General features: G+C 27.8%; 4 protein-coding genes and 1 long non-coding RNA gene across 24 annotated transcripts in view; 2 read left to right on the top strand and 3 right to left on the bottom strand.

Moving 5' to 3' along the window:
* The first annotated feature begins 409 nt into the window (after window positions 1–409).
* On the top strand, window positions 410–1,112 carry LOC124431757. Its single transcript, XR_006944088.1, has 2 exons — window positions 410–507; window positions 910–1,112. It is a non-coding gene; the product is annotated as an uncharacterized LOC124431757 (long non-coding RNA).
* On the bottom strand, window positions 912–3,451 carry LOC124431748 (probable ATP-dependent helicase PF08_0048). Its single transcript, XM_046979990.1, has 5 exons — window positions 2,863–3,451; window positions 1,542–2,761; window positions 1,355–1,468; window positions 1,114–1,264; window positions 912–1,053 (listed from the first exon to the last, which is right to left on the bottom strand). Exons 1-5 carry the CDS (start codon window positions 3,314–3,316, stop codon window positions 986–988), a joined length of 2,007 nt encoding a protein of 668 aa, XP_046835946.1. The 5' UTR covers window positions 3,317–3,451; the 3' UTR covers window positions 912–985.
* A 708-nt stretch (window positions 3,452–4,159) lies between these two features.
* Window positions 4,160–9,578, bottom strand: LOC124431751 (branched-chain-amino-acid aminotransferase, cytosolic). Its single transcript, XM_046979996.1, has 7 exons — window positions 8,999–9,578; window positions 7,570–7,677; window positions 7,253–7,462; window positions 6,904–7,134; window positions 5,038–5,344; window positions 4,563–4,717; window positions 4,160–4,485 (listed from the first exon to the last, which is right to left on the bottom strand). The coding sequence occupies exons 1-7, from the start codon at window positions 9,017–9,019 to the stop codon at window positions 4,294–4,296; spliced, it is 1,224 nt and encodes a 407-aa protein (XP_046835952.1). The 5' UTR covers window positions 9,020–9,578; the 3' UTR covers window positions 4,160–4,293.
* A 925-nt stretch (window positions 9,579–10,503) lies between these two features.
* LOC124431750 (cleavage stimulation factor subunit 2) overlaps window positions 10,504–26,312 on the top strand; it is a 68,958-nt gene continuing 53,149 nt past the window's right edge. Inside the window, exons 1-8 of one of the 5 annotated variants that reach the window (XM_046979995.1) lie at window positions 10,510–10,684; window positions 10,965–11,043; window positions 11,210–11,781; window positions 11,863–12,034; window positions 12,111–12,137; window positions 12,217–12,314; window positions 12,376–12,572; window positions 13,017–13,292. In XM_046979995.1, coding sequence (XP_046835951.1) covers window positions 10,624–10,684; window positions 10,965–11,043; window positions 11,210–11,781; window positions 11,863–12,034; window positions 12,111–12,137; window positions 12,217–12,314; window positions 12,376–12,572; window positions 13,017–13,136 — 1,326 coding nt within the window. In that variant the 5' untranslated portion in view covers window positions 10,510–10,623 and the 3' untranslated portion in view covers window positions 13,137–13,292. Of the gene's footprint in view, window positions 10,685–10,964; window positions 11,044–11,209; window positions 11,782–11,862; window positions 12,035–12,110; window positions 12,138–12,216; window positions 12,315–12,375; window positions 12,573–13,016; window positions 13,293–26,312 lie in introns of those variants that run through there. The other 4 variants (XR_006944087.1, XM_046979993.1, XM_046979992.1 and 1 more) reach the window with 4 other exon arrangements.
* Window positions 13,397–26,312, bottom strand: part of LOC124431747 (RING finger protein 17-like) — a 224,635-nt gene continuing 211,719 nt past the window's right edge. For 14 of the 16 annotated variants that reach the window (XM_046979983.1, XM_046979984.1, XM_046979976.1 and 11 more), the window contains 22 exons: window positions 22,589–22,810; window positions 21,395–21,522; window positions 21,047–21,198; window positions 20,333–20,431; window positions 19,304–19,450; window positions 18,884–19,172; window positions 18,541–18,700; window positions 18,283–18,396; window positions 18,062–18,164; window positions 17,790–17,959; window positions 17,482–17,705; window positions 16,748–17,351; window positions 16,471–16,619; window positions 15,762–16,348; window positions 15,413–15,588; window positions 15,174–15,293; window positions 14,963–15,067; window positions 14,347–14,847; window positions 14,131–14,224; window positions 13,885–14,035; window positions 13,629–13,797; window positions 13,397–13,517 (listed from right to left, as the gene is read on the bottom strand). In XM_046979983.1, coding sequence (XP_046835939.1) covers window positions 13,398–13,517; window positions 13,629–13,797; window positions 13,885–14,035; window positions 14,131–14,224; window positions 14,347–14,847; window positions 14,963–15,067; window positions 15,174–15,293; window positions 15,413–15,588; window positions 15,762–16,348; window positions 16,471–16,619; window positions 16,748–17,351; window positions 17,482–17,705; window positions 17,790–17,959; window positions 18,062–18,164; window positions 18,283–18,396; window positions 18,541–18,700; window positions 18,884–19,172; window positions 19,304–19,450; window positions 20,333–20,431; window positions 21,047–21,198; window positions 21,395–21,522; window positions 22,589–22,810 — 4,584 coding nt within the window. In that variant the 3' untranslated portion in view covers window position 13,397. Of the gene's footprint in view, window positions 13,518–13,628; window positions 13,798–13,884; window positions 14,036–14,130; window positions 14,225–14,346; window positions 14,848–14,962; window positions 15,068–15,173; window positions 15,294–15,412; window positions 15,589–15,761; window positions 16,349–16,470; window positions 16,620–16,747; window positions 17,352–17,481; window positions 17,706–17,789; window positions 17,960–18,061; window positions 18,165–18,282; window positions 18,397–18,540; window positions 18,701–18,883; window positions 19,173–19,303; window positions 19,451–20,332; window positions 20,432–21,046; window positions 21,199–21,394; window positions 21,523–22,588; window positions 22,811–24,314; window positions 24,689–26,312 lie in introns of those variants that run through there. The other 2 variants (XM_046979987.1, XM_046979981.1) reach the window with 2 other exon arrangements.

The following is a 26,312-nucleotide window of genomic DNA, read 5'->3' as shown; positions in this document are numbered from 1 at the left end:
ATGGAGGAAACAATGTCCTCCATCATATATCTATATTGTCAATATGTAAGCTAGTATAGGTTATAATTTTATGCATGACAGATTATATTTCTCAGAAAGATAGATTGCTTGAAAGATGTTTGCCAATTGAAGAAATATTTTGTGTTTTTAATTAAATTTATACATATAGTTAACACGATATTATTTATGACGAAATGTGATAAATATTATAACAAAAGTAATATCGCGTAGAACGGAGTAAAAGAGTTTCGATATTTATTAGCTAAGATTCAATGATATACTGATCGTTTATTATTTATCAAAGTCTTCCTTCTGAAAGGTTAATACCTTTCCTTCCTCATTATTGATTTACAAGAATAATCGATAACGAAAACCAAAGTAAGATTTGTATATCAATGAAAAGTATTAATTATTCATATTTATTTGTATGGAAAAAGAGAGCTTTATGTTTATTGATCAAAATATTTATAATTAATTTGAAAATTATCAGAATAGCCATTTTAAAAGGTATTATTAAAATTATTCTAATTATCTTATCATTAAAATTATTCCAAGTTTCTCGAGTGTTAACATTCTTTTTTAATCAGATTAAACCTTCGTCATTAAAATGAGATCATGTTCATCAAAATCGATCCATAATTATTCTTATTAAACAATCTCAAATCCAATATTCGTATACTTATATTACGTTAAATGACATAAAACTTTAGGAAATAGATAAATATAATTACATGTACATATTTTGTAAAGTTATTTTTTTATTGATAAACTTTTTTTTAAAAAAAAATGAAACTTTCTTTAACAAACATATGCACACATACAATATTGCATTCAGTATAATTAATATATTTTAATAATAAAATGTAATTGATGAAATAATATTTACAATTATTGTATTCATATTTGTAGATTCGTAAATTGGTTATTACGTAATACTATACGGTTTGTTACGTAATACTATAAGGTTTTATATTATTATTCGGAATTATTTGTCAGAAAACGATGGATATATCTTTTGTCTTACTATGATCGAGCCAGTGGGTTTAACGTTAACTGAAAAATAATATTATCAATATGTGTAATAGATTGCACAATTAAAAAAATATTCAATACCTATTTTGTATGGTTTATTATTTTTACAAGTACTAAAAACACAGGATTGGGATGGTACTTCGTTGTAAAGAATCTCATATTTATTTTTTCCAAGATTTAATTTTTTCTGTTTTAAAATAATTCTTTGACCTTCTAAATTTTCCAATTGTACCTATATTAAAATTAAAAATCACATTGTTCATTGCAAAAATAAAATTATTAAAAGATAATTTTAATTAGTGTACATTAAAATAATACATACTGTTTTAGGTATATCTAAAAAAAAAATTTCGTCATCTTTGGAAAGATCCTTAAGTGTAAAAGCTGATATAGTTGAGTCCTGAAGTAATTCTTCTTCTCTGATAAAATCTTGTAACTAAAAACAAAATTTTCATGAATTATATATAATAAACAATATATTTAAATTCTTATAAATTTTTTAATCTTACATTGCATGGTCTTTCATGAAATGTTCTTTCTTGTTCATAATTTTTAGATATATCAGTTTCTCTGGGTTCTGTGGTATATTCATTGTTATCATCACTGTAATGATTGATACTATTATTGTGACTTATACTATTATTTTTATTCTGTATATTAAAAATACTTTGATCACTTTTATGATCTATTTTAGATGATTTCTTTAATTTTAATTTACTCCATGTTGTTTTTTTGGAAATACACTTTGGACTATCAACACAAATTTTTTCATTTGAATTTTGTTGTTGTAACATTTCATCCTCACTTGAAGTATTATCTATGGTCAAATTTGACTTTTTATTACATGTCATAATCTTTTTGAAAATTGTACAATTTGAATTATTAAACAAAATTTCTTCATTTAAATTTTCGTCCTCGCTTGAAGTACTTTCCATAGTCAAATTTAAATTTTTAATTTGTCTTAAACGTTTTTCAGATGGTGATAAAATACTACTATTCATACTGTCTACATAGATTAAACTGTCCTGTGATTCTTCTTCTTCTTCTGCTTCTTTCTCATATTCAAAAGGTTCTAGAAAAGAATTATTTTCTAATAATTTGGCACTATTATAAGATTCATTCGACAAATTAGTATAAGATCCTTCGTTATTAATTTTTTTATATTTGATATTGATAATTTCAGTGGATGTAATTCTAGGAAGTGACTTTTGTGTTCGTTCAGCAAACGAATTTAGGAGGCATATGTCATTTTTAACTTTGTTACTTTTAATATCGAATAAATCTATACTATCACATGATATGTCAGAATTATACGTTCCTATTTTTTGTTTTTTAGGAGTTATATTTATGTCTTCTGTAATTTGCCTGATATCATTTGGATTTTGTGATACATCCTCTTGAATATGATTAACAATTTTTGAAATTTTAGGATGATCTATACTCTTCTGATTTTCATCATGAATAAGAATATCATTATTCTCAAGACATTTCAAATCTGATATTCTTTTAGAAGTTTCTTTATTATCCATTGATGAATTATTGCGTTTACGATTAAAAAATTCTTCTGTTGATTTTTTTCTTTTCTTAATTACAGTACTATCATCATAAGTCTGTAAAAAATTAGAACTCTTTTCTTTATTATCTATAAGTTGTGTTTTTTCAGTTTCTTTTAAACATTGTAAATCTATTACTTGTTTTTTCTTAACTGGAACATCAGTATTTTGTAAATCTGAAAATGATTCAATATCCAATAATAACTTTATAGAAAAATATTTAGATTTCAGTGATATTATCTCAAATTGATTTAAAGTAATAAAGTAGAATACTTACTATCGTGATACTTATCTTGAAGAATATTTGATCTTCTTTTTGTTTTCTTTTTATTCATTTGATGGGAGTATGAATCAGTGAATGAAATTTCATTTTCTTGTGTCCTGATTTTCTTTGGGGTAGAAGTAATAATATTTTTATTGTTATATATTTCATTCTTAGGTTTCTTTATCTTACTTTTATATATATTTCTGTGCTTGATGGAATAATCCTCTTCTCCATAGCTATCATCATCTTCAGTCAATAAATCTTTTGATTTATTTTGATTTATTAATTGTTTCATATCAACATATTCCTTATAACTTTTTAAGGTTCTATGCTTTTCTAACCAATTATTAAATAATTTCGTTCTTTTTCGAAATTTTTTTGAGCCACTAAATCTATGAATTAATGATGATTCTATCATTCTATCATTTACAGAATTTTGAGTAATTTGCCATGTAACCTCTTCCATGTTTTTACACTGTATTATTATTTAATGATGAAAGAAATAAATTAAAAATATCAACATATGTATTACTATATTAACGATACATATATATATATAACAATATTAATGACCTGCAATGTAAAATTATAATTTTTCTTTGATACATATAATATTGAAAAAAACTAAAACAATCTTGTGATCGTATTAACCTTTGTGAATGTGATTTCAGCGATAAATGTGGACGAAATATGAACTACAAATGATATTATCATAAAATGATAACATTGCATGTACAAAATTTTGTTATATTTTTATTGTTGATCTTTTATACAATTTAATTGTTTAATAAAAACAAATGTAGTGTAATAAATTGTAAGAAATTAATTGTTATACAAAAGCTAACAATTTTCGATCGAATCAATAATACATTTAAAACATTCCATTTTATTACAATAATAAAACAATTTATTTCATATATTACTTAAACGTAAAAAATTTATTTTATATAAATAGATATTTTATCTAAGTACAAACATTTTTTTTTTCCTTTTTTTTTTTTTTTTTATCAGATCATCAACGTACAATTTCGCATATACAAAATACACATCGAAGAGTTACATTCATTCATTAAATCAAAATTAAGATCATACATAATGTCCTCTACAATTATATCATATCCGTTAGATAACATTTAACAATTAATATGAAATATTTATAGAGAAACATTTTTTACACACTCATTCGCAATATATATATATATATATATATATATATATATATATAACATATATACAATATTATAAATAAATAATATTTTAATTTATTTTATACACGAAACGGTCATTATACCTATACATAATAAACATATCTTCTGTTAATATCTCTTATTATCGATTTCTGTTCTTTTTTTTTTCTTCTTTTGTTTCTTGTTATAAGAGATATTGAAAATACGTATTTAATTTAACTCAACCACAACTTGTTTACTTGAAATATATTTTATATCAATCTATAACTATAGTCCATGGATGATCTGGTATATATCCATACTGTATATATTTTAAATGTTTTTCAAGTTTTTTATAAATAGGATCAGACTGTTGTAAAGTTGGTATATGAAAATCACGACCCATAAAGCCTATATTAGAAATGGGAGTAATGATGCAGGCAGTACCAGAACCAAACATTTCCAATAGCTAATAGAAAATAAAAAATGAATTATATAAGGAAAACGATTTTACATATTGTTGCATAGTTAATTATTTTAACTTACTCTATTTTCTGAAAGTAATTGACAAATTTCCTTCATGGAGATTTTTCTTTCGGTAGCTTTATACTGATTCCATTCTTGTGAAAGAGCCAATATAGAATTCCTTATCACACCGGGTAAAATCAAACCATTCAATGGAGGCGTCACCAATTCCTTTTCTATAAATACATGCAAAAATAAGTTATTATTTTAAATTCAATGATTTTTCACATGTATCATAGAAAAAAAAAAAAAAAAAAAATATACTTATAGAGTTATAAACAAGTAATCTTCTTTTTTTTTTTACATGCTAATACGATTAATAATTTAATGATCAATATCTACTTATAGATATAATTTTATTATATCTATTTATATTTATTATATAGACTAATATTATTTGAGTTGCAAAATAATGATGTAAAAAAAAAAAGAAAAAAAAAAAAAAACAAGAAGTAAATGGGAACAAACTTGTTCTTAAATAAAACTTGATTCGTACCACCATCATCATTGATGTAAACCATAAAAATGTTCATTGCTCCTACTTCGGTTATTTCATTATGTTCTCCATATAGCCATAGCACTTGTTGATATCCTTTTTTCAGAGCTTTTTTTACTATCTTGATCGTAGGACCATAATTACTTCCCAATTTATGATTTCCACAGCCACCTGGCCATGAACGAGTATGTCCTGGATCTGCAAGCAGGGATACCCCAGTTTCCATACTGGTATTAAAGTACGATCCCACGGGGCATAATATTACATACAATAATGCTGAATCTGGCGCTGATACTCCCAATGTAGGCTATACAAATAAATTATGATATTTTTATTTATTTTTATCATATATAATAATCGCTTTTCAATCGCGTTAAATCATTCGTTACAATAAATCATTAAAGACAATAAATTACGATCCTTGTTACATATATGCATACACAAATATTTTATATATATATATATAACATACTACTATACATAATATAATATTATAGTATTCCGAATTATATACTTTTATGTAAAATCGTTGGTATATTTAAGAAAAAATAAAAAAAAAAAAGATAGACAAACGAATATCTTATTGCAAATTGATTATATGTGTTTGTTTATTTAACTAAATGTTCATTATATGTAAAATCAGATGAAAAAATCTAGTTAAGAATGGCCGATGTAAATACAACATATAATCTATGACGATTATATTTAAATTTACAAAAATGACAAATAACATGATGCAATGATTGGCTTTATGAATATTAATCTGTTAAACGTACTTCCACACGATATAATGAATTCTTTTTCATCATACTTAAAAAGTTTCTGTTATCATTGTATCTGATTATGTCACGAGATTATCAGGAAGAAATGGAATTTCATCAATCTTGTTTTTTTGAATTTGAAATAACATAATATTTACAACAGATTAGAAATAAAAACAAAAAAGAAATTGCGAACGTTTCGAAACTTTATAATTTTCAAAACTATATTGTACTATAAACATTGTACAATAAACATTGCTTTTCTGTGTGTGTGTGTGTATTTTACAAAACAAAACTTATTTGAAGAATAAAAATTGTCCATAAATCATGTTAAATATATATATATATATATATATATAAAAAAAAAAAATAGTTTTCTTTCAAAAATTATTATTTTTTTTTTCAATTATTTCAGTCGTGAAAAAGTTACAAATAGCATTTAATGTTTCCCAATTATATCAAGTGTATTGATGATAACTTTCAGATGAACTATGCTTTAAAGAAAAGAGTAATAGATAATACTCATATCTTTTTTGTAATTGTGAAACAAGACTGAAGAAATAATACTGCTTATAAGAAGACTATAAGGTTATACAACAATCAAAGGTTGTTTATAGATAATAAATGATCAATATAAAATTTCATCTATATAAGCCATAATGTAATATGATTTAAATGACATTCTATAGTGAAGATAAAATTTTCATAAATAATTAAAGCATTATTACCAAGTTATATATTATGTAAATAATCTTCTCCTCATTGACATTCTTAATTTCTTTTTTTTTTTTTTTTCTTTTTTTAAGCAAAATATGAGAATTATATTATTTCTTTTATCTAACATGTGGCCCTGCCACAATAAAAGAACATCAAATCTTTATTTATCTTATTTATTTTTCTATTAATATTGTTTATTGAGAAATTTACTGATTATTATTTCTCTACAATGAAAGCGATGACGTCAGTGACATAAGTGACACTATTATCGCTCACATTTTGCTTATGATTTATTAAATAAATCCTTCTATTATATGTTAATATATAATATCGATTCATGATCTTTCTTTTCATCTTTGTTTTATAAAAAAAATCTAAGAATACTTACATCAATTCCTATTAGTGTAGGACGTATGTAGAGACTAGCAGCAGTTGAATGTGGAACCCATTCCTGGTCTATGCTTATTAATCTAGTAAAACATTGAATTAATTCATTTCCATTGAAGCTAGGTAGACCAGATACTATTGCTGAATTATTCATTCGCTCCATATTCAGTTCAGGCCTAAATATTCTTATTTTTCCATCTACTCCTCTATATGCTTTCATACCTTCAAACAACTAGAAAATAAATAAATAAATAGATAAATAAGTAAATAAATGTATGTAATTAATTTTAAATTTATACATTCAATCATGTACATTGTTACTACAATTACATATATATATATATATATACCTCTATTGCATAATGTAAGACTTTAGCCGCTGGATGAAGGACTAAATTTTCAAAAGGTGTAATTTCTGGTGCCTGCCATCCACCTAATGTTTCATAAAAAAAAATTTTAAGCATGTGATCTGTGAAATATTTGCCAAAAGAAAGCGATCTAACATTTGGTTTTGGTTGAAGTTGATGTGGTGCTGCAAGACGGACTGACAAATCAGCGTACTATATGAGAGAGAGAGAGAGAGAGAAAGAGAAAAAAGTGAAGAAAGGTTAATTAATTTGTTTAATTGTAATAATTAAAATAAATTTTACTATGGCGAGTATAATACCTTGAACGATCGTTCCGGTTGAATCTCATTTTCATCTCTAATTTTTAAAGACGAACTCCATCTTAAGCTTTTCTGTAGGTGATTCAGAGAAGTTCCAGATGATAAAATCTAAATTTAATATAAACGATATTAAATTTACAAATGCAAATTAAGAATTATTTCTTTCTTAAAATTATCACTAAGAACTTAATTAAATATCTTTTAAAAAAAAAATCACGTTATGTGAATAAATATAAACATAATAATAATTCAATTTCACACATTATTGATGACTTTGACGTTAATTTCGTATTCATATTTAAATAAGTTTTGAAAAATATTATTCGTTGAGTATGTAGGTTAGGTTAGTTTGGCACGTGGTATTGCTATATACACATATACATATATACATATTTATATACATATACATATAGGCACATACACCAATAAGAATCAATGGTTTGTATACAAATTTCGCGCTAATCTATAACATTACAGATTAAATTGTCATCGAAAACAAAAAAAAAAAAAAAAAAAAAAAAAAAACTGTAAAAAAAAATAATCATCCATTACCAATTGATAAACGTTGTTAATGAGTTTTAAAAAGCCTTGAATTTTAAGTTCGAATAATCTAGTATTATTAGATAGTTCTATTATCTAGAAAATTATCTAGAAAACAATTAGCTTGATTATTATGATTGCGTTTAAATACGTCATTTGTATCAAGGAGGAAAAAATGTTTAGAAAACACAATTAATTAATATAAATACGTACGTAAATAAATTTGAATTTTTTATGATAAATTGATCACATATGAGAATCTCATATATTTACATTAAGAGATTTTATATACTTGTTATATATAAATAAGATAAATATACGTCAAGCGTGATAATACTACCGAAATATGTATGTTGTAAAATTTTAAAAATTTCCCTGGTAAAATAATGTGGTCTTACAATTCTTTTAATATTATTTTTCTCATCGTATTAATTCCCGATCAAGTTCATTGATATGATAAAATTATTGAATAAATGCAAGGTCAAACAAAAGTTAATTAATTTAATATTTCATTTACGCGTATTAAGCGTATCAATAATTCGTAAAAGGAATATTGTTTATTAATTTTTTAATTAGTGAAAATTTATTATAAAATAATACGATAAGTGGCTGATGTGAAATTTTTCACGTGCATTACAATTCCTTTTTCTTTTTTTTTTTTTTTTTTTGATTTTTTATTTATTATTTTTTTTTTTTAATGACACAAAACAAAAGCTTTCCTCTATGTTATTTAAATGTCCCTTTTTCAAAAGATATTTCCCCAATTCGTCGGATCAATCATATTAGTAAGAAAAAGAATTGTCTCTAATTTTTTTTTTAATTCTTTTTTGTTTTTGCTTTTTTTTTCTAAATTAAATGCAATACGATTGTAAAAATAACGTAAACTTACCTTGCGTCGCAGATAAACCATGGTATTCAAATAAAAGATTAAATCAATTCGTGTACGTAAATCTTATGTAAATTCGAATATAAAAATGTTCGATATCCAGTTGATCATTCACGAATAAATATAACAATCTTGAAAATAATAATCTTGATATTTTTTGTGACTGTTGTGGTTATCCGATGATATTTCTCAAATATCAATTCTCGTACTAATATCCTCGTCCTTTTGCGGTGTATTAAAAAACAAATCCAAGCCAAATAAGGAAGAACAGGAACAAAAAAGAAGAAAAACAAGAGGAAGAGGAAGAGGAAAAAGAAGAAGAAGAAGAAAAAGAAGAACAATAAAACTAGCACTAAGATGGAACACACGGCGTAATATATAAGCCAGATATATATCTAACGTATGTTTTTTGACAAAATTATACTTGATAAGAAAATAAGGAAAACTCATAAAAATTCATCTACGTAAGTCACTTCCTTAATAATCGTTTCCTCGCTTATACTTGAATAATATATTTGAATTGATTATTCGTTTAATAGTTTGTTTATCAGTGTTAAAAGAGTGGGAAAGAAACGTTAGAATTGTGAGACATTATCCCCACCCAAAAAAGAAAGAAAATGTAAGCAGGGAACGAATATCGTTGATTCGGCAAGTACATATTTATGTATTTATAAAAAATAAAGCATATGATTAATCGTACGATTAAGAATCCGAGAGGGGACGACTGCTACTTGAAAACATGTTGATAATGGATGTCGTTTTTATTGCGATAAGAAATAAATGTCTTACCGAGTGCTTTGTTGTCGAGAACATTGAACGTGCGTACAAAACGTTCGTTTTACCCTGTATAAAACTTTTATTGGGGGCGGGGGGGGGGAGGGGGAAAGAGAAAAAAAAAACGAAAATGCATACTGTGACGTACAATTATTGACCGCGTTCACGTTCACATTTTAAATTTATATTTTTAATTTTTAACGAAACGCATTGTTATTCGTAACCTTCATTATTTTGATAATATTCATTTTCCTAATTATATACACAAAAAAAAAAAGCGAATAAATTACTGTATTTTAATAAATTATTCACTTAAATACCACATCAATATTAAAACGATATTCGAAGTTCGACATTACGATTGGCCATTTAGATTACGTACTGACTCATCTACATCATAATTATTTAACGAATACTTTAGTAATTATTTATAATTGTATATATATATATATATATATTTTGGTAATTAGAAAAAAGAGATAGTGCTAAATAGATAGTGTTAAAAGTGAATAAGATTATGTTTATTTTTTTGTTTTTGGAAATATATAATTATATTAATATATATATATATATAAAATATTAATATATTTAATTGTATTAATTATATTTAACTGCTGAAAAAATATATAATATAAATTTTTAATTACGTACTTTATATTGGCGCCAAATATAGTGCTTTTTCAAAATTACTAAGATTGAAAGGAAAAAATGATGGCAGCACTGAATCGATTAGAGGAAGTACGTCAAGCGACAGTCAATGAATGTTTGTAGGTTAGTTTCATTGTTTGGACGTTTTAATCGCGAGTGGTGATATTCAAGTTTTAAATAATAAAGAAAAAAAGAATAACGAGAAAATGAGTAATTCAACTATTTCCGATCAATCCCTCATGGATAAGTCCATGCGAAGTGTATTCGGTAAGATATTCAATAATTTTTATTTGAGAAATATAAATACTTAACCTGTTAACCTATTAACAGATTCAAATTTTCTTATGATATAAATACAAATAAATCATTTGTTTCTCGCTTCTATTAAAAAAAATATTATACTTTTCAATTTATCATTTTATCATTCATTAATTCGTGCCAAATTTCACTTCATATATCCATGTTTAACGATCGACAATATTGCCGGTTGACAAGTTGAAAATAAAGATTTAATTAGAATCATTTTTTTCTTTTTTTTTTTTTGCAGTCGGGAACATCCCGTACGAAGCTACGGAGGAAAATTTAAAAGATATATTCAGCGAAGTTGGGCCTGTACTTTCTTTCAAGTAAGTCTTCCATAATGGTTTCCTGTAAATTTTTGTTTGTTTTTTTTTTTTTTTTTTTTTTTTCCTTTAGAAAACAAATTATTATATCTAAGTATTATAAAAAATGTTTGAAAGTAATGATACATTCTTCTTCATCTATGAAATAAGATTATTAAATTATTTTTAGATTGGTATTTGATCGTGAAACTGGGAAACCTAAAGGATATGGCTTCTGTGAATACAAGGATCAAGAGACTGCGCTTAGTGCTATGAGAAATTTAAATGGGTATGAAATTGGCGGAAGAACACTTAGGGTAGACAATGCATGTACAGAAAAGAGTCGTATGGAAATGCAGAGTCTTTTGCAAGGACAAAATACTGAAAATCCATATGGAGAGGCCGTTCAAGCTGATAAGGCTCCAGAGGCTATAAGTAAAGCTGTTGCTTCCCTTCCACCGGAACAGATGTTTGAGTTAATGAAACAAATGAAGCTATGTGTGCAAAATAATCCTAATGAGGCACGCCAAATGTTATTACAGAATCCACAACTTGCTTATGCCTTATTACAAGCACAGGTAGTAATGCGAATAGTGGATCCTCATACTGCAGTTAATATGTTACATAAAGCTAATCCAATCCCAGGAGTATTAACACCTTCCGATAAACCAGTTACTCATCAGATTCCTCCACGTATTGAAGAACCATGGGCACCACCAAGACCTACACCAGTTTCCAATCCACCTGCACCAATTTTTGCTGGTATTAATTACGTTTCTTTTTTTATTATTCTGAATAATTTACAATGTATAAGTTTTCCAAGACTGTTTGTTATATCATTAGGTCAAGATGTAGATCTTAGAACATTAGATAGACAAATGGATCCTCGTTTAGCTAGAATGGATCAGGATTTAAGAGGACCGCCCCAAACTCAAACAACCCCAGTTACCGCACCACCTATTATATCCGCTACTACTGACCCGAGAGGGCCTACTGCTTTTAATATAACAGACAAGTTAGTATACTATTTATAGATTTTCTTACTTGAATTAATTAAACAAACATATTCAAATATATACTGTTTTTTGCAGCAGTCTTCCTGTAGAAGGAGTGGAGAGGTCTTGTTTATTATTTCAAATAATTGTTACTCGATAATTATTATCCATTATATTAACCTGATGGTTTATGATTTTGTAGCTTTTGTCGTGATCCAAGAGCTGACAGATTCGGTAGAGATCCAAGGGATCCACGAGATCCCCGTATGCCTATTGACCCGAGAATTACTAAAGCCAATCGTATGTATATATTTATGGAAATCATTAATATGAAATAGTTTTATACATGATAATTTTGCAGCTCCTGTACCAGTAGCACCGCCAGTCGTACCAAGACCAGTAGCAGCACCTGCAGTTCCAGCACCGACTGCAGTTTCGACTAGTGTTGTAGGTCCTGCTACTGCTCTTTCAACATCTGCAAGTTCGGCTACTTCTAGACTCATGGCTGGTATGTCTCCAGCGGGAAATATACCAAGTGGTGCATCAGATCAGGAAAAGGTATGTTGGTTGAAATTATATATAAATAAATATATATAATTTAAAATAATTATAAGCAGATAATTAATATATGAAGTAATTATTATTTAGAAAGGAGATTTTGTTATGGTATTATCATTATTATTATTATTATTATTATTATTATTATTATTATTATTATTATTATTGTTCTTGTTGTTGTTGTTGTTTTTGTTGTTGTTATTATTTTTATATATATATTTATTTTTTTAGAAAAAAGAATTATAATTAAGAAGTTATAAGAATTTCTATATATATATATATATATATATATATATATATATATATATATATATATATATATATATATATATATATATATATAAACATACAAATCATACGTTTTCTACTCATATTAATTTTTCTACAAATTAAACAACAACGGAAATATTAATATCTATTATATAAATTTATTTCTTATCACAGGCTGCTTTAATAATGCAAGTATTGCAATTGTCGGATGAACAAATTGCTATGCTTCCACCAGAACAAAGACAAAGTATTTTGGTTCTTAAAGAACAAATAGCTAAAAGTACACAGCGTTAATGATACAAGATATAATAGATATCGCTTAACAAAATTATTTGTTATCACAAATAATGATAAAGACTATTATCTATATAGGAACATTATATTTTTTTTAAATTACTTATTTATATGTCTAATATATAAAACAAAACAAAACTTTTCATGTAAACTTGTTCTGAAATAAACATAAATGATTAAAGATTTTATTTTCTAATTTTTTTTTTTTTTTTTATTTTATTTTGTTTTATTTTATTTTGTTTGTTTGTTTTTTTTTTTTAATCAGTCTTTCTTCGTCTTATTTATTTGAAAAAAACCGTCTCTGATTAAAGAATTATAAATCAATTTCTTACATGTTTTATCCACGTATAATTCCACAGACAAATGGTCCTTACAACGTTCCTGAAATAAAATCTTATTGCATCAGGGTTTTTTTTTTTTTTTTTTTTTTTTTTTTTTTTTAAATGATTTCACGTAAAAATAATATTAATTATTTCGATATTGAATTTTTACCTTAACTTTAACGGTTATACGATTACTATACTTTCGGTACATTTTTTCGATTTCCACTATTATGTTCGAGAATTTTTTACTAGTGGCAACATTAATATTCCATAATTGACATTTTATAGCTATTGTTGGTACACTGAACCATTCTTTTTTCAATGTACGTAGATTACAACTTAAAAAAAAAAAAGAAAAAAAAAAGATTTTACATAATATACATAAAAATAATTTATCTTATAAAATGATATGCAACGATACTTACTCTTCCAATGTTACTTTTCGATATTCATCATTTCCAAAATCAACGTACCATAAGTGAACGAAAGTCTTCTTTGAATTTTTTATTTTGGTAGTTTTTTTAATAATACATCTATACCAAATATCATCGTTAAACAAGGCACAACAGGGAGTATCTGAAGTATCCAATATGTAATAATCCATTAATTATAATTAAGATTAAACTTTTTTTTAACATTTACGATAATTTATATCGTTATAATGTACTTACTGGAAACTAAACTTTCGATCAATGGTTGTTTAGGAGCTTCCCTTTGTAAACTTTCCATTAATATTTTATAACGATTGTAATAATCGTTTAATATCTGAATAAAAAGAAAAAAAAATGATAGTAATAAATGAACTATATTTTAAATATAACATAACAATGAAAAATAGAATCTTTATTTCTAAAACCATTAATAATTATTTTTAATATAACAATTACCTTAGATTTTTTATTTTCCCTTATTTGAGTATAATATATAGTTGCTGTTTCAGTATAACATAAGTCTACTTCAAAGGTATCAATGTCATTGGGAATAATGATTGGTATATATGTGTCAAAACAATCGATATTTGTAATTTCTAAATTAGTATGAACTAATTCTTTTTTAATCATTTGTAAATTATTATTATGATTGTCTATTTCATCGAGATTATTTATTATTATCATAGAATTATCGCTAATAATATCACTGTCTATATCTGATAAGTATTCCATAATCATTTCAGTATCTGTATCTATATCAGAGATTGTTCTATTATTCACTATATATTTTTCAATAATTACATTCGAAGAATTCGAAGATATATTGTCTGAAGTAATATTGTCCGATATTTCGATAGGATTCGTATATATTGAATTAGATGCCAAACGGATTCCTAATTCATTAGTAACGAAAGAAAGAAGATCGCATTGTTTTGGTTTCAATAATGTGATCGATACCTGTGAGAGATTACACACATATAAATATATATATATATATATAGGCTGATATACATTAGATATATTAAAGTAAAGATTAAGTGAATAAAATAATTAAAGAGATTTGATATCTTACAACTAAGTGCGTATCAGTTTTTTCTAAAACAGTAACTTTACATTCCTTTTCCACAAGAAATACATGTATTCTATCCAAATCTTCTACTTTCCATTTTCCTTGTTCCTGTATTAAAAAAAAAAAAAAAAAAAAAAAAGAAAAAAAAATTATTATTAACATTTGTAAAAATTCTTTATTAGAATTTGAAAGAGTTTTATTTAGATGGTATTACCGGATTTAAACCGGGAACAATGCATTTAATACACTGGATTGGTATATGTTCTAAAATAACTCTTTTTTTTATAAGTCCAATCGAACATTCTTCGATATTTCCATAATCAACAAATAGAACCTGTTTAATGAGAACGATATTTGTTTTTTTTTTATTTTCTTTTTTTTTTTTTTTTCAATAATACATATTAAAAAAATTCTATTCAAATGATCATATCATGTCATATGTTCATTACTTACCTCTATCGTATTTTCATCTAACACGGCTAATACTTTTGCTCTGTACCACTTTTTGTTGCCATGATACTGCGCGATACATATATCTCCTTCCTTCCATTTTCTATCGCATGGTTTTATCTTGATCTTTTTATAAGAATCAGCTAACATTGTCTCTATATATTCTAACGTCCTTTTTGCTGTGGAATAAATAGTTTTTATTTTTTTAGAAAGGACTTTTTTTTCTTTTTTTTCTTTTTTTTTTTTTTTTTTTTTGGTATACATTTTATATAATTTTCAAATTAAAGATACTTTATGCATAACGAATATCGTTTGTTATTATAAAATATTTGTACAAATTTAATGATTATACCATTTTTTTTAGAATGTAAATAAATCATTCCAGAGTGATCCAAGTACGTTGGTATGGCAATGAAGTTTTTCTTTTTTATTGGAAGTGCCGGTAACCAATCTGTTAAAATTGGTACTTGGATAGCATCGTTAATGCTCGATGTAGTATTAGAATCATCTTCATCTTCATCTTCATCTTCATCTTCATCTTCATCTTCATCTTCATCTGCATCTGCACCTGCATCTGCATCTTCATCTTCATCTTCCTCTTCCTCTTCCTCTTCGTCTTCTATTTCATCCTCTATTTCATCCTCTACTTCATACTCTATTTCATCTTCTACTTCATTCTTTACTTCATACTTTTCTTCTTCGTCTTTTACATTTTCGACTTCTTCTTCATTTTTCGAACGTATATTTAAATGCATTGATATTATTTCTGACGCAGAAATTTCATTATTATTTTGTTCATTCGATTCAATGGAACATTCTAATCCTTCATTAACAGAGAACCATTTTATATTTTCTTCATTATCCTGATATCCTATCTGTGTTTCTAATAATTGTCGTTTAAATTCAATAGCCAGTATCTTATCTATTTTTGCATTGTAACTGTGAATTTTATTTGTGTTCAATTATTGAAAAAAAAAAAAAAAGAAAAAAAAAAAAGAAAATTATATTTTTCATTTATTATTATTAAATTCCTATAACAATAGTTATAATGTTATACATACTCTTTTATTGGTAAAGCAAATCCAGCTTCTACTAACATTTTGTTAATAGAATTGATTTCCGTTTTCATTGGCGATAATGGTCCATCTGGTTTTGATTGTTTCATCCACAGTTGAACGGGTATTATCTCTTTATTCTGTTCCATGTCCGACTATAAAATATATAAAAAAAAAAAAATATATATATATATATATATAAAAAGAAAAAATTATTACACATCATATATGAAATCCTATGATTTAATTTTCTAATTTTTCATATGATTTATAATAAACTTACCATTTTCGTAATATAAAATTGTGAACTTTGATTTTCGTCTATTATTTCTGACAATTTTTGACAAGACACGGAAGGCCAGATTTTTGAACCGCCACATGGTAAAATACCGGCGAGCTTAACTTTAAATATATATGCCGGTTCTTGTCGAAATTGTCGATCTAACGGTTGTATATGCTCAATTGGAATTATTTCCTCGATTGCCATATCATAAAATGATACTAGAACTTCTTTCGACGTAATGACGTTTAATATATAAGCGCGAAAATAACTTTTATCTTTTTTCGAATAAACGACACAAACGGAATCCTTCGTCCAGTTCTTTTCTTGAGGTGAATGATATTTTCTATAAAAATCTTGTAACTTCGACATGAATATAAACTTTCCTTCTTCGCGTGACACGTCAGAAACATAAATACAATCGGGCGATATCGCTTTATGCACTTGAATGGATACTTTAAAGGGATCGGATTCGATCATCGGTTGATCATTTGTCATTGTTTCTTCGTTATTCCATTTTACATCGATCGGTAAAGGATTTTTATTTTCTTCATTTCTATCCTGTTTCAAAGATAACAAATCTTTGTTCTCCTGATATATCAACGCGCTAAAAATCAATATAATGTTAGATGTCAGATAGGTCTATTAATTAATTAATTAATTAATTAATCAATCAATCAATCAATCAATCAATCGTTAATTTTGTTGAAAGAAATTTTTGAAGAGTCGTCTCTTACATTGGTCCTATTGGTTCGGCGAAACCTTTATTGATTAACATAGAATTGAAATTAATATTGTTAATATATAAATAAACGTCATAAATATTTTCATTTTTAAACATAGATATAATTTTGACATTTTTATTCGTCAATTGTAGCTTCGTTATCTGTATTGTCTGTAAACTCCATTGATTATGATCTTCGGACAATGGAGTTAAATCTTTCAAGGAAATATGTATCGCCTATATTTAACAATAATATAACGTGAATTAATAATAGTAATGATAATTTTATTAAATGATAACAATTGTAAAAATATACATTACCTGCATTCTACTGCTCATGTAATAATGCGGCAATGATTTTAACATATTATGTTCCGATGTAATAGTATATCCAAAATCAACACAAAATACATCGATATATTTTTCATTAATGATTTTCTTGATTAATCCACGATACCATATTCCATTTGAGTATAACGCGCATGGAGTATCTGATAATAATAATAATAATTATTATTATAATAATAATAATAACGATAATTAGATTGGGAACATCTTTATTATGTTTACAAACGATTAAATTAATTATTTACTTATTTCAAGAGGACAGGTTAACGTATTACGTCCTGAATTCTTTTTGTAAAACAACATCATGTCCTTCATAAGTTTGTTGATATGTTTACGATTTTCTCCAATCTGCAAAATGAAGAGCAACGAAGACGACAGATATTTTAAATAGAACGCAGATGCGAAGCTTTTCAATAATTAATTCGAATATAAATTGAGAAAGAAGATTATGGAGTTTTCTCTTTACCTTCGTAACGTATATGGAGTTGGGTGATTCGACGTGTTGAACTGTAACGTAAACGTATATCTCCATTTCAAGTTCCTCGTGAAAGTAAATGACTATTGGTAATGGATTTAATATCTGCAAATGATAAAAAGAAACGATCAAATATACACATACACATACACACACACACACACACACACACACACACACACACACACACACACATATATACATATATAATAATTTCGTGAAATTTTCTAGAAAATTTAATTTATTTGCCTTTAATTTCTGGGACGACATAAGGGTGCCATGTTTCATAAATATCATTAAATCGCGTATCGAGTTATTTTCTTCTTGCGGATTATTCGATTTGAAACAAAGATCGACATAATGTATATTGCCAACGGTATGAACGACGTACATCAATAGTGAATCATTTCTGTAAGACGACGAAAAGAGAGATGAGAGTATTTTTTCTTTTTCTTTTTTTTTTTTTTTTTTTTAATTTTCTTTTTATTACGAGCGACGTTCTCTATATTCATTAAAACAAGGAAGAAAAAATAGAAAGAGGAAAGAATAAATAAAATGAAAATATCGCCTTAAATCGGACGTATTTACTTACTTATTAATTAATTTACGAAATGTATCGGTAGCACTCTTGCTCCAACGATCATTCGTCGGTGAGATGTTGTGGAGGGAACATTTTGTTGCCAATATAGGTACTGCTGCCAAATAATATGGTATCAGCTTAAAGCGTTTAATCGATACATTACGTTCGATGTATCCATTGTCGACGTACAATATGTCGTAGGTTTTATCGCCGTTTTGATTTAAGTTAATTTTTATGACCTTCCCACGTTGCCATTTTTTTTCCCGTCGCGTGCAATATTTTAACATATACATTGTACCGACTGTAAATATAATAACGATTAAGAAACGTATTAACAATTTTAACAATATTGAATGTATGAATTAATTTTTAAACGGAGAAATACGACGGACAATGAATTTCGTATATAAAAGAAATTTTTATTATATATACCGATAATATCATTTGTTGGATTGATCGCGTTCGTGCTATAAGCTTCAAGATCGTTCGTTAATTTTTCCGCTTGCTTCTGAGTCGACATATTTCGAACGTAAAAGCAGGAAGGATCGACGACCTTCAGTACTTTAACCAATTCATAAGCTTTAAAATACATTAAAAAAAGAATCTGATTAGTCGGATCGCGAGATCTGTAATAAATTGAATTATATATATATATATATATATATATACACAAGACTGGAAATAAATGAAGATCGATCATGGATCATGGATCGATTTATCGATTAAGATCGATGAATAATTCGTTCATTGAAATGCATGAATGAATTGTTTTTTCTTTCTTTCTTTCTTTTTTTTTTCTTTTTTATTTTTATTTTTACTTTTTTTTTTTTATTTTTTTATTTTTTTATTTTTTTTGATTAAAAATAATAAATATTATTGTGTACCGTTTCGTGATATACCTGTTGGTATTCAAAAATGATTTTCGCGCGCGTTTTACATGAGAGTTCGAAGGAAGAATCGTTGTCCATTGTTCTTTAACGCATTCGTAGGTGAAAGTTCAGTCACGAGTAGGCAATCCATTTTACAATGGCTCATTGAAACGTGTTATGACACGAGAGAACAATGATATTTTCTCTCTCTCTCTCTCTCTCTCCCTCCCGTTCGAAATCTCTTTGAATCACTGCGTTCGTTCGCTTTAATGAGCAAATCTGCGATTGTGTCGAATCATATAGTCTCGATCAATCGTCGAAGATAAAACAATTCGAAAAAGTATTGAAAAGAGGATTGGAAAAGCGAAACGAACCAGTTTTGGCTTTAGCCAAACAATTGTCGATTTATCTGTCGATCGGTGATTCGATTGATTTTTATCATACCCATTCGTGGAACTATATAAAACGATGTTCTCGTTAAATACAGATAGGATAATATTAATTCGATCCTTTTTTTTTCCCTTTTTTTTCTTTATCTTTTTTCTTTTCTTTTCTTTCTTTTTTTTTTTTTTTTATAGCATAAGTTACTTACATTCCAATCGAAGGGAGCTTTCGGTATTTCCAGAAGAAAGAGAAGTCACGGAAATGGTTTTGTTTGGTAGAACCGAAAGTTCTTCTTCCATCGAGGGATCTATTGAATTAAAAGAAATATTTAAATAATTCATCTCCATTGAAATAATTTTCACCTTCTTTCTTTACCTTTTTTTTTTTTTTTTTTTTTTTTTAATAATGTTAATTATCTTCATAATCGCACGAAAGATTCGACGGATGTTTCGTTATATATCGTAAAATATTTGTATTGTTAAAGGGGAAAAAAAAAAAAATCATAATTACTATAGCACACGTTCGTGATTAACGACGATGGAGGGGAATAAAAAGTTATGCTTATTTGAAAGTTATTATTACAGGGAGCAATTGAAACGAGAATAGAACGATGTCGCGACGTTAAATATTCTTTTTCTTTTTCTTCATTTTCTTTTTTCTTTTTTTTTTTTTCCCCCAGTAAAAAAATAAGTCGGTAGAAAATAGGCATTCGGAGGGAACCACCAAGCCATTGGACTGTGTTGCTCCTCTTCAACTTGCGAAACATTGTGGCGTAACGAGAAACGAATTTAATGGTAACCGCGTAAAAAAAAAGAGAAGAAAAAGAAAAAGAAAAAAAAAAAAGAAAAAAAGAAAAAAGAAAAAGAAACAAGAAATCAAACGATTTCTTCGCAATGACGACAATTCGAAGAGATTTCTTTACTATTCGAAATGGCTATGGTGTTATCCAAAGGTTCCACTTGGTAATTTTCGGGCAAGAGTTTGGTACGCAATAGATAGAATTGCATCTTCGAAGGTATCTGAAGAGTACAGTGTTTTTCTAGAACATCGATGATGCTTTCGTCGGGTTTAAATCTGTAATGAGAAAAAGATCGATATTTTAAGGAATAAGAAAAAAAGAAAAAAAAAAAAAAGTCTCTTGCACAAATATTTTTTTTTCTCCCTAGTAATAAAAAGTCCGTCTCTTTTTTCTTTTGTTTTAAACTTTTTTCTTCTTTTTTTTTTTTTTGTTTTTTTTTTTCCTTCATTACGATACACTTTTAAAACTTACATTATTTTGTCCTCGTTAATAAGTGATTCCTTTATCAAGTGACAAGGTACATCGGCGATATCTTTCAATTTGCATATGACATTTTCCAAATCGATTCTTTTGATATTCTCTTTCGCGGTAGAGGCTACCTGTAAAATAATGATAATACCAAAAGAAAGAAAAAGAAAAAGAAAAAGAAAAAGAAAGAAAAAAAAAAGAAAGAAAGAGAAAAAAAAAAGGAAAAAAAAAAAAAAAGAAAAGATAGTATTCAGTATTGCGTGACATTTGAAGGACTTTTAACTATGGCATTAAATTATCGTTAAATGCCGAACGATAAGTATTACAGGGTTTTTCTTTGCTTGTCGAGAGAAGATTATAAAGAACACGAGGTGAATGCAAAAATCTGGTGGAAGACAACGATATCGTTTGTAACGACGATGAAGAGGGACAGAGTCCACGTGAGCGGATTCTCTTTTTTCTTAACTTTCGCGAGTTTATGATTATGGTCGCTTGAAGCTTTTTCAAGGGTAGACGTGGATCAGAAAAAAAAGAGAGAGAGAGAGAGAGAGAGAGAGAGAGAAGACTCGAATGATAAAATTGTTGCAAGCTGTTTTTTTTGTCCTTTCTTTATCTTAAGAAAGTGAAAAAGAACGAAACGTAGAAAAAAAAAAAAAAAACAAACAAACAAAACAAAACAAAAAACGAAGCACGAGGCAAAAAGATTTTTCGTAAGAAAAGAAAAAAAAGAAAAATTTACTTTTTCTAAGTATTATGAGAACAAGTTATATTTTTTTTTCTTATGCGTCTTTAGGGCCAGCATGAAAAAATTTATATACCATATCAAATTGAATTTTACGTGCATATCCAATAAATTCTAGCGTTTCGATATTGTCGATAAACGGAGCTCGTGCTCGAACTCTCGAATAACCAAACCGGTTGCACAGTTTCATGGCCCTACATATATGTAAGAAGTAAGTGATTATGAAAGTAGTCTAATTGTAAGTCGTGTACGTGAGATATTAAAAGAAATATTTTATCGTAGCTACGTCATTTATATTAATGATTTTTAACTTGGCACGAAAGAATTATTTCTTATCTTTTTTTTTTTTTTCTTTTTCTTCCTTTTTTCAAGAATAAATAAATAAATAAATAAATAAATAAATATATATATATATATATATATTAAGGCAAAAGAAATACATAAGAACAACGTACCAATAATGCTCCCTGTAATTGATTTTGATGGGACTTCAGTTGGGTCTCGAGTTCCGTGATATTCTTAATATAGCTATTATTCTGTTCATGAACTTTATCGATCATTCTTCTTTCGATATTCTGTAGGACGCCGTGCAAACGAGCAAAATGTTGTGTTATCGAAGTTTCGACAGCTTCGTTGTTTTCTATTTCCGTTTGCGACATTTGCATAGTTTTCAGCTTCTGAAACGAAAAGATAATGATTTCTTTTTTTTCCCTTTTTCTTTTCTTTTTTTTTTTTGTCGAATAAATTTTTCTTTTTTCTTAAATTTAACGAGAGTCATCGAAGATTATTTAAGACGTCGGTCATCGATTGAATATTTTGAATAAAAAGTTACAATACCGTCATTTCGAAGAAAACATATCGGGGGGAGGGAAAAAAATTTGAATATTTACATTCGATCGATTTCATCGAATGAAAAATAGAGACGATAGTTCGAATGGCTGCTTGTGATACATTTTATTAAATTCTTCGTTGGGTTTTCATGGTCCGATAACGATGCCATAGTTAAATCGTAAGTTTCGCCGCATCGAATTCCGTATATTGAAATATTTGGAATATCAGCCAGAAAAGGTTTATAGCAAGTCCGCATATCGTCGGATAACAAACGGGAGAAAAAACGTATGCTGTTGGTTGGTAGATGTATATCAACCTATCTATCTCTTTCTATACATATATACATATATATATATATATACGTGTATACGAAAATTCGTACGAGTTTTGCGAGCTTTCTTCTTTTTTTCCTTTCCATATTTTTTCTTTTCATTTCTTTTCCTTTTTTTCTTTCCCTCTTGTGAGAAACATAAAAATCAATCTAATACATAGATAAATTCGATATGATTATAATAAATTTATTAATACAAACAGATGATAGTATATACATATTTTCTCTTAGATACGATTAGAATGTTCTATCGAGTTACACGCAAGTATATTGTATTTTTTTTTTATTTAACCAATAATTTCGTTAAAACGAAAAAAAAAAAAAAGAATAAAACATTTTACATTTTAAGTGTATCAATATACACGCCGTAAAAAATTGGAAAAAGGATGAACGGATAAAGAATTAGAACGAATAAATTTCTTCCGTCTTAATATCGTCGTATTTCGATTGAAATAAAGGATCACGAGTGTTATTATCGCGTAAATACGATTGCGAAGAGTGTCGTTTAATTTGTTACTCCTCCACGTCCCCACCTCCACCTACCCACTCGCCATCCTTCCCATCTTCTCTTCTCCCCTTTCATTGTCATTCGTATCTTTATAAAAGGATCTTTTGGAATCACAATAGCGATTAAAAGTAACTCTATCCATAAATTGCCAATCCTTGATTTACATTTTACTTTTATCAATGTCAAAGACACTATGTTCGCCATGAACTAGAAATCAATCGAATTTCTCGAAAAACGAGTCGGACGACTCGTAACTTTTTATATACGTTTACCTTTTTTTTACTTTTGACACAAAGAGAGCGGAATAAGTGGTGATCGAACTAAAAAGTATCAGAGCGAGTGCGCTTTATATACAGAATAAGAAGAGACAGGGAGACATATATAGAAAAACACACACACACAGCGAGAGAGAGAGAGAGAGAGAGAGAGAGAGAGAGAGAGAGAAGGAGAGAGTAAACGAGAAATAAAAAGAGGAATAAAACGAAGAAGCTAGGTAGGATATATATCCTACCTATAGCCGAGATCGAGGCACTCCGTGAAAGGAAAGAGAGATTCTCTCGCGAGACAGGCTTCGGTGCTCCGTTCGTCGTCATGTTGTGAGAGAACAGAGATTGGAAATGGCAGGGAGTCGTCGAAGGAATGGCTCTGACTAGTGGCGAACGTACAAGTTCCCTCAGTCTTTCGCCTTCCGAGGACCGGTAATCGTCGGCGATTGTATTCTCTTCTCTGTTTCATCGTCCTCGACGAATTTATATATCATTCGTATCTTATTTCATAGAATAGCTTATTTATTTATTTATATCATTTAACGCGAATAAGAGAGAGATAGAAAGAGAGAGAGAGAGAGAGAGAGAGAGAGAGAGAGAGAGAGAGAGAGAGAGAGAGAGAGAGAGAGAAAGGGATACAAAGAGACAGAGATAGAGAGAGAAAGAGAGAGAGGAATAGAGAAGAATAGAGAGAGAGAGAGAGAGAGGGCGTGAGTGAGAGAGAGAGAGAGAGAGAGAGAGAGAGAAGCCCGTTTCCGGTAGCTTCGAGAAAGTGAAAATGAAACGTGATTGCTCGTCGTAGTAGCGGCTTCTTCTTTCGTTCGTAGAACGGAGGAGGAGGAGGAAGAGGAGGAGGGGGAGGAGGAGGAGGAGGAGTAGTGTGCCAAGGGAGCGTGGAAGTTGTTTTAAGGGTAAAGAGGCGTGAGGAAGGCCGAGGATGTGGCTTTTTCGTCTCGCTATCGTCTATCTTTGCGCCGAGATCGTTCTACCATCTATGACCGGTGAGTTTATTAATAATTTATCCTTTTATATTGTTCAACAAAGATATATATATATATATATATATATATGTGTGTGTATTTTATTTTTATTCTTCTTTTTTATTTTATCCTTCTTTCCTTTTCCTTTTTTTTAATTTCCTTTATATTTTTATCTGATAAAGTCGTAAAAGCTTTAATCGTGAACTTCGAATCAAAAAGGATATATTGTCGTAAAGCGGAGAAAAAGATGAGTGTTATTTTGGTACGTACTACGTAGGTATGTACAATGTATATATGTATGTATATATCTACCTACGTACATACGTAGGTAGGTAGAAATGAGAGAGAGAGAGAGAGAGAGAAAGAGAGAATGTTCGGAGTACCGCGTAAGCGGAAAATTTTTCAACGATCAGGAAGGCTCGTGGGAAAACGTGCTACGCCTTCCTAACGTACGACATCTAGATTCTACATATATATATATATATATGTATGTATGTATGTATGTAGGTATGTACATACATATATATGTACAAGAGTATCGTTCCTCTCTCTCTCTCTCTCTCTCTCTCTCTTTTCTCTGTCTCTATCACTTTCTCTAACAGAAGCCGGTAGTTACGTCCACTTCATCGTACTGATTAATATCTCATTAAGGATTCCCTATCGTATCGTAAAATACGATACAAATACGCACAATTGCGGATAATATATTTACATGAAATATATTTAAGAATGTGTACGAGAATATTGTCAATGACGAATGATTAGAATGTGAGAGAGAGAGAGAGAGAGAGAGAGAGAGAGAGAGAGACAGAGAGAGAGAGCGAGATATTGTTTATCTAATACATTCTCATTTCTTTCTTTCATCCATAATAAATAATTAAAATAAAGGAATACAGTTTTTGTCAGGATATTATAATACAGATATAATTAATTCGTGATATATCTTAATAAATCAATCTTATGTAATGTTTGTAAAGTAAATAAAAGAAAAAAAGAAAATAAATAAACAAAATAAAAATCATGTATTATAAATCATTATCCATTAGAGATTTAACATGTTAATGAAATGATTCTATTATTGAGTTTTCTTATCGACGTTGAGATATTCTATAAAATAAAACAATATCCGTTTCACTCACCCTTCTTCGTTTTCTCTCTCTCTCTCTCTCTCTCTCTCTCTCTCTCTCTCTATCTCTATCTCTCTTTCTATTTCTCATCCTCTTCATAGAAACGTTCATTCCAAAACGTTCTCATTCCTTGGAA

The sequence above is a fragment of the Vespa crabro genome, chromosome 22 (assembly GCF_910589235.1).
Source record: "Vespa crabro chromosome 22, iyVesCrab1.2, whole genome shotgun sequence".
In the NCBI taxonomy this organism is placed as follows: domain Eukaryota; kingdom Metazoa; phylum Arthropoda; class Insecta; order Hymenoptera; family Vespidae; genus Vespa; species Vespa crabro.
This window is presented reverse-complemented; position numbering and strand designations above follow the sequence as displayed.

Coding starts and splice junctions, on each gene's coding strand:
- LOC124431748 (XM_046979990.1), bottom strand. CDS start 3,316: ATGGAAGAGGTTACATGGCAAATTACTCAAAATTCTGTAAATGATAGA. Junction 1,265..1,354: donor TTTTAGATATACCTAAAACA/GTATGTATTATT, acceptor ATTTTAATATAG/GTACAATTGGAAAATTTAGA. Junction 1,054..1,113: donor TAATAAACCATACAAAATAG/GTATTGAATATT, acceptor ATTATTTTTCAG/TTAACGTTAAACCCACTGGC.
- LOC124431751 (XM_046979996.1), bottom strand. CDS start 9,019: ATGGTTTATCTGCGACGCAAG. Junction 7,135..7,252: donor TCTTACATTATGCAATAGAG/GTATATATATAT, acceptor TTTATTTTCTAG/TTGTTTGAAGGTATGAAAGC. Junction 5,345..6,903: donor CTACACTAATAGGAATTGAT/GTAAGTATTCTT, acceptor TTATTTGTATAG/CCTACATTGGGAGTATCAGC.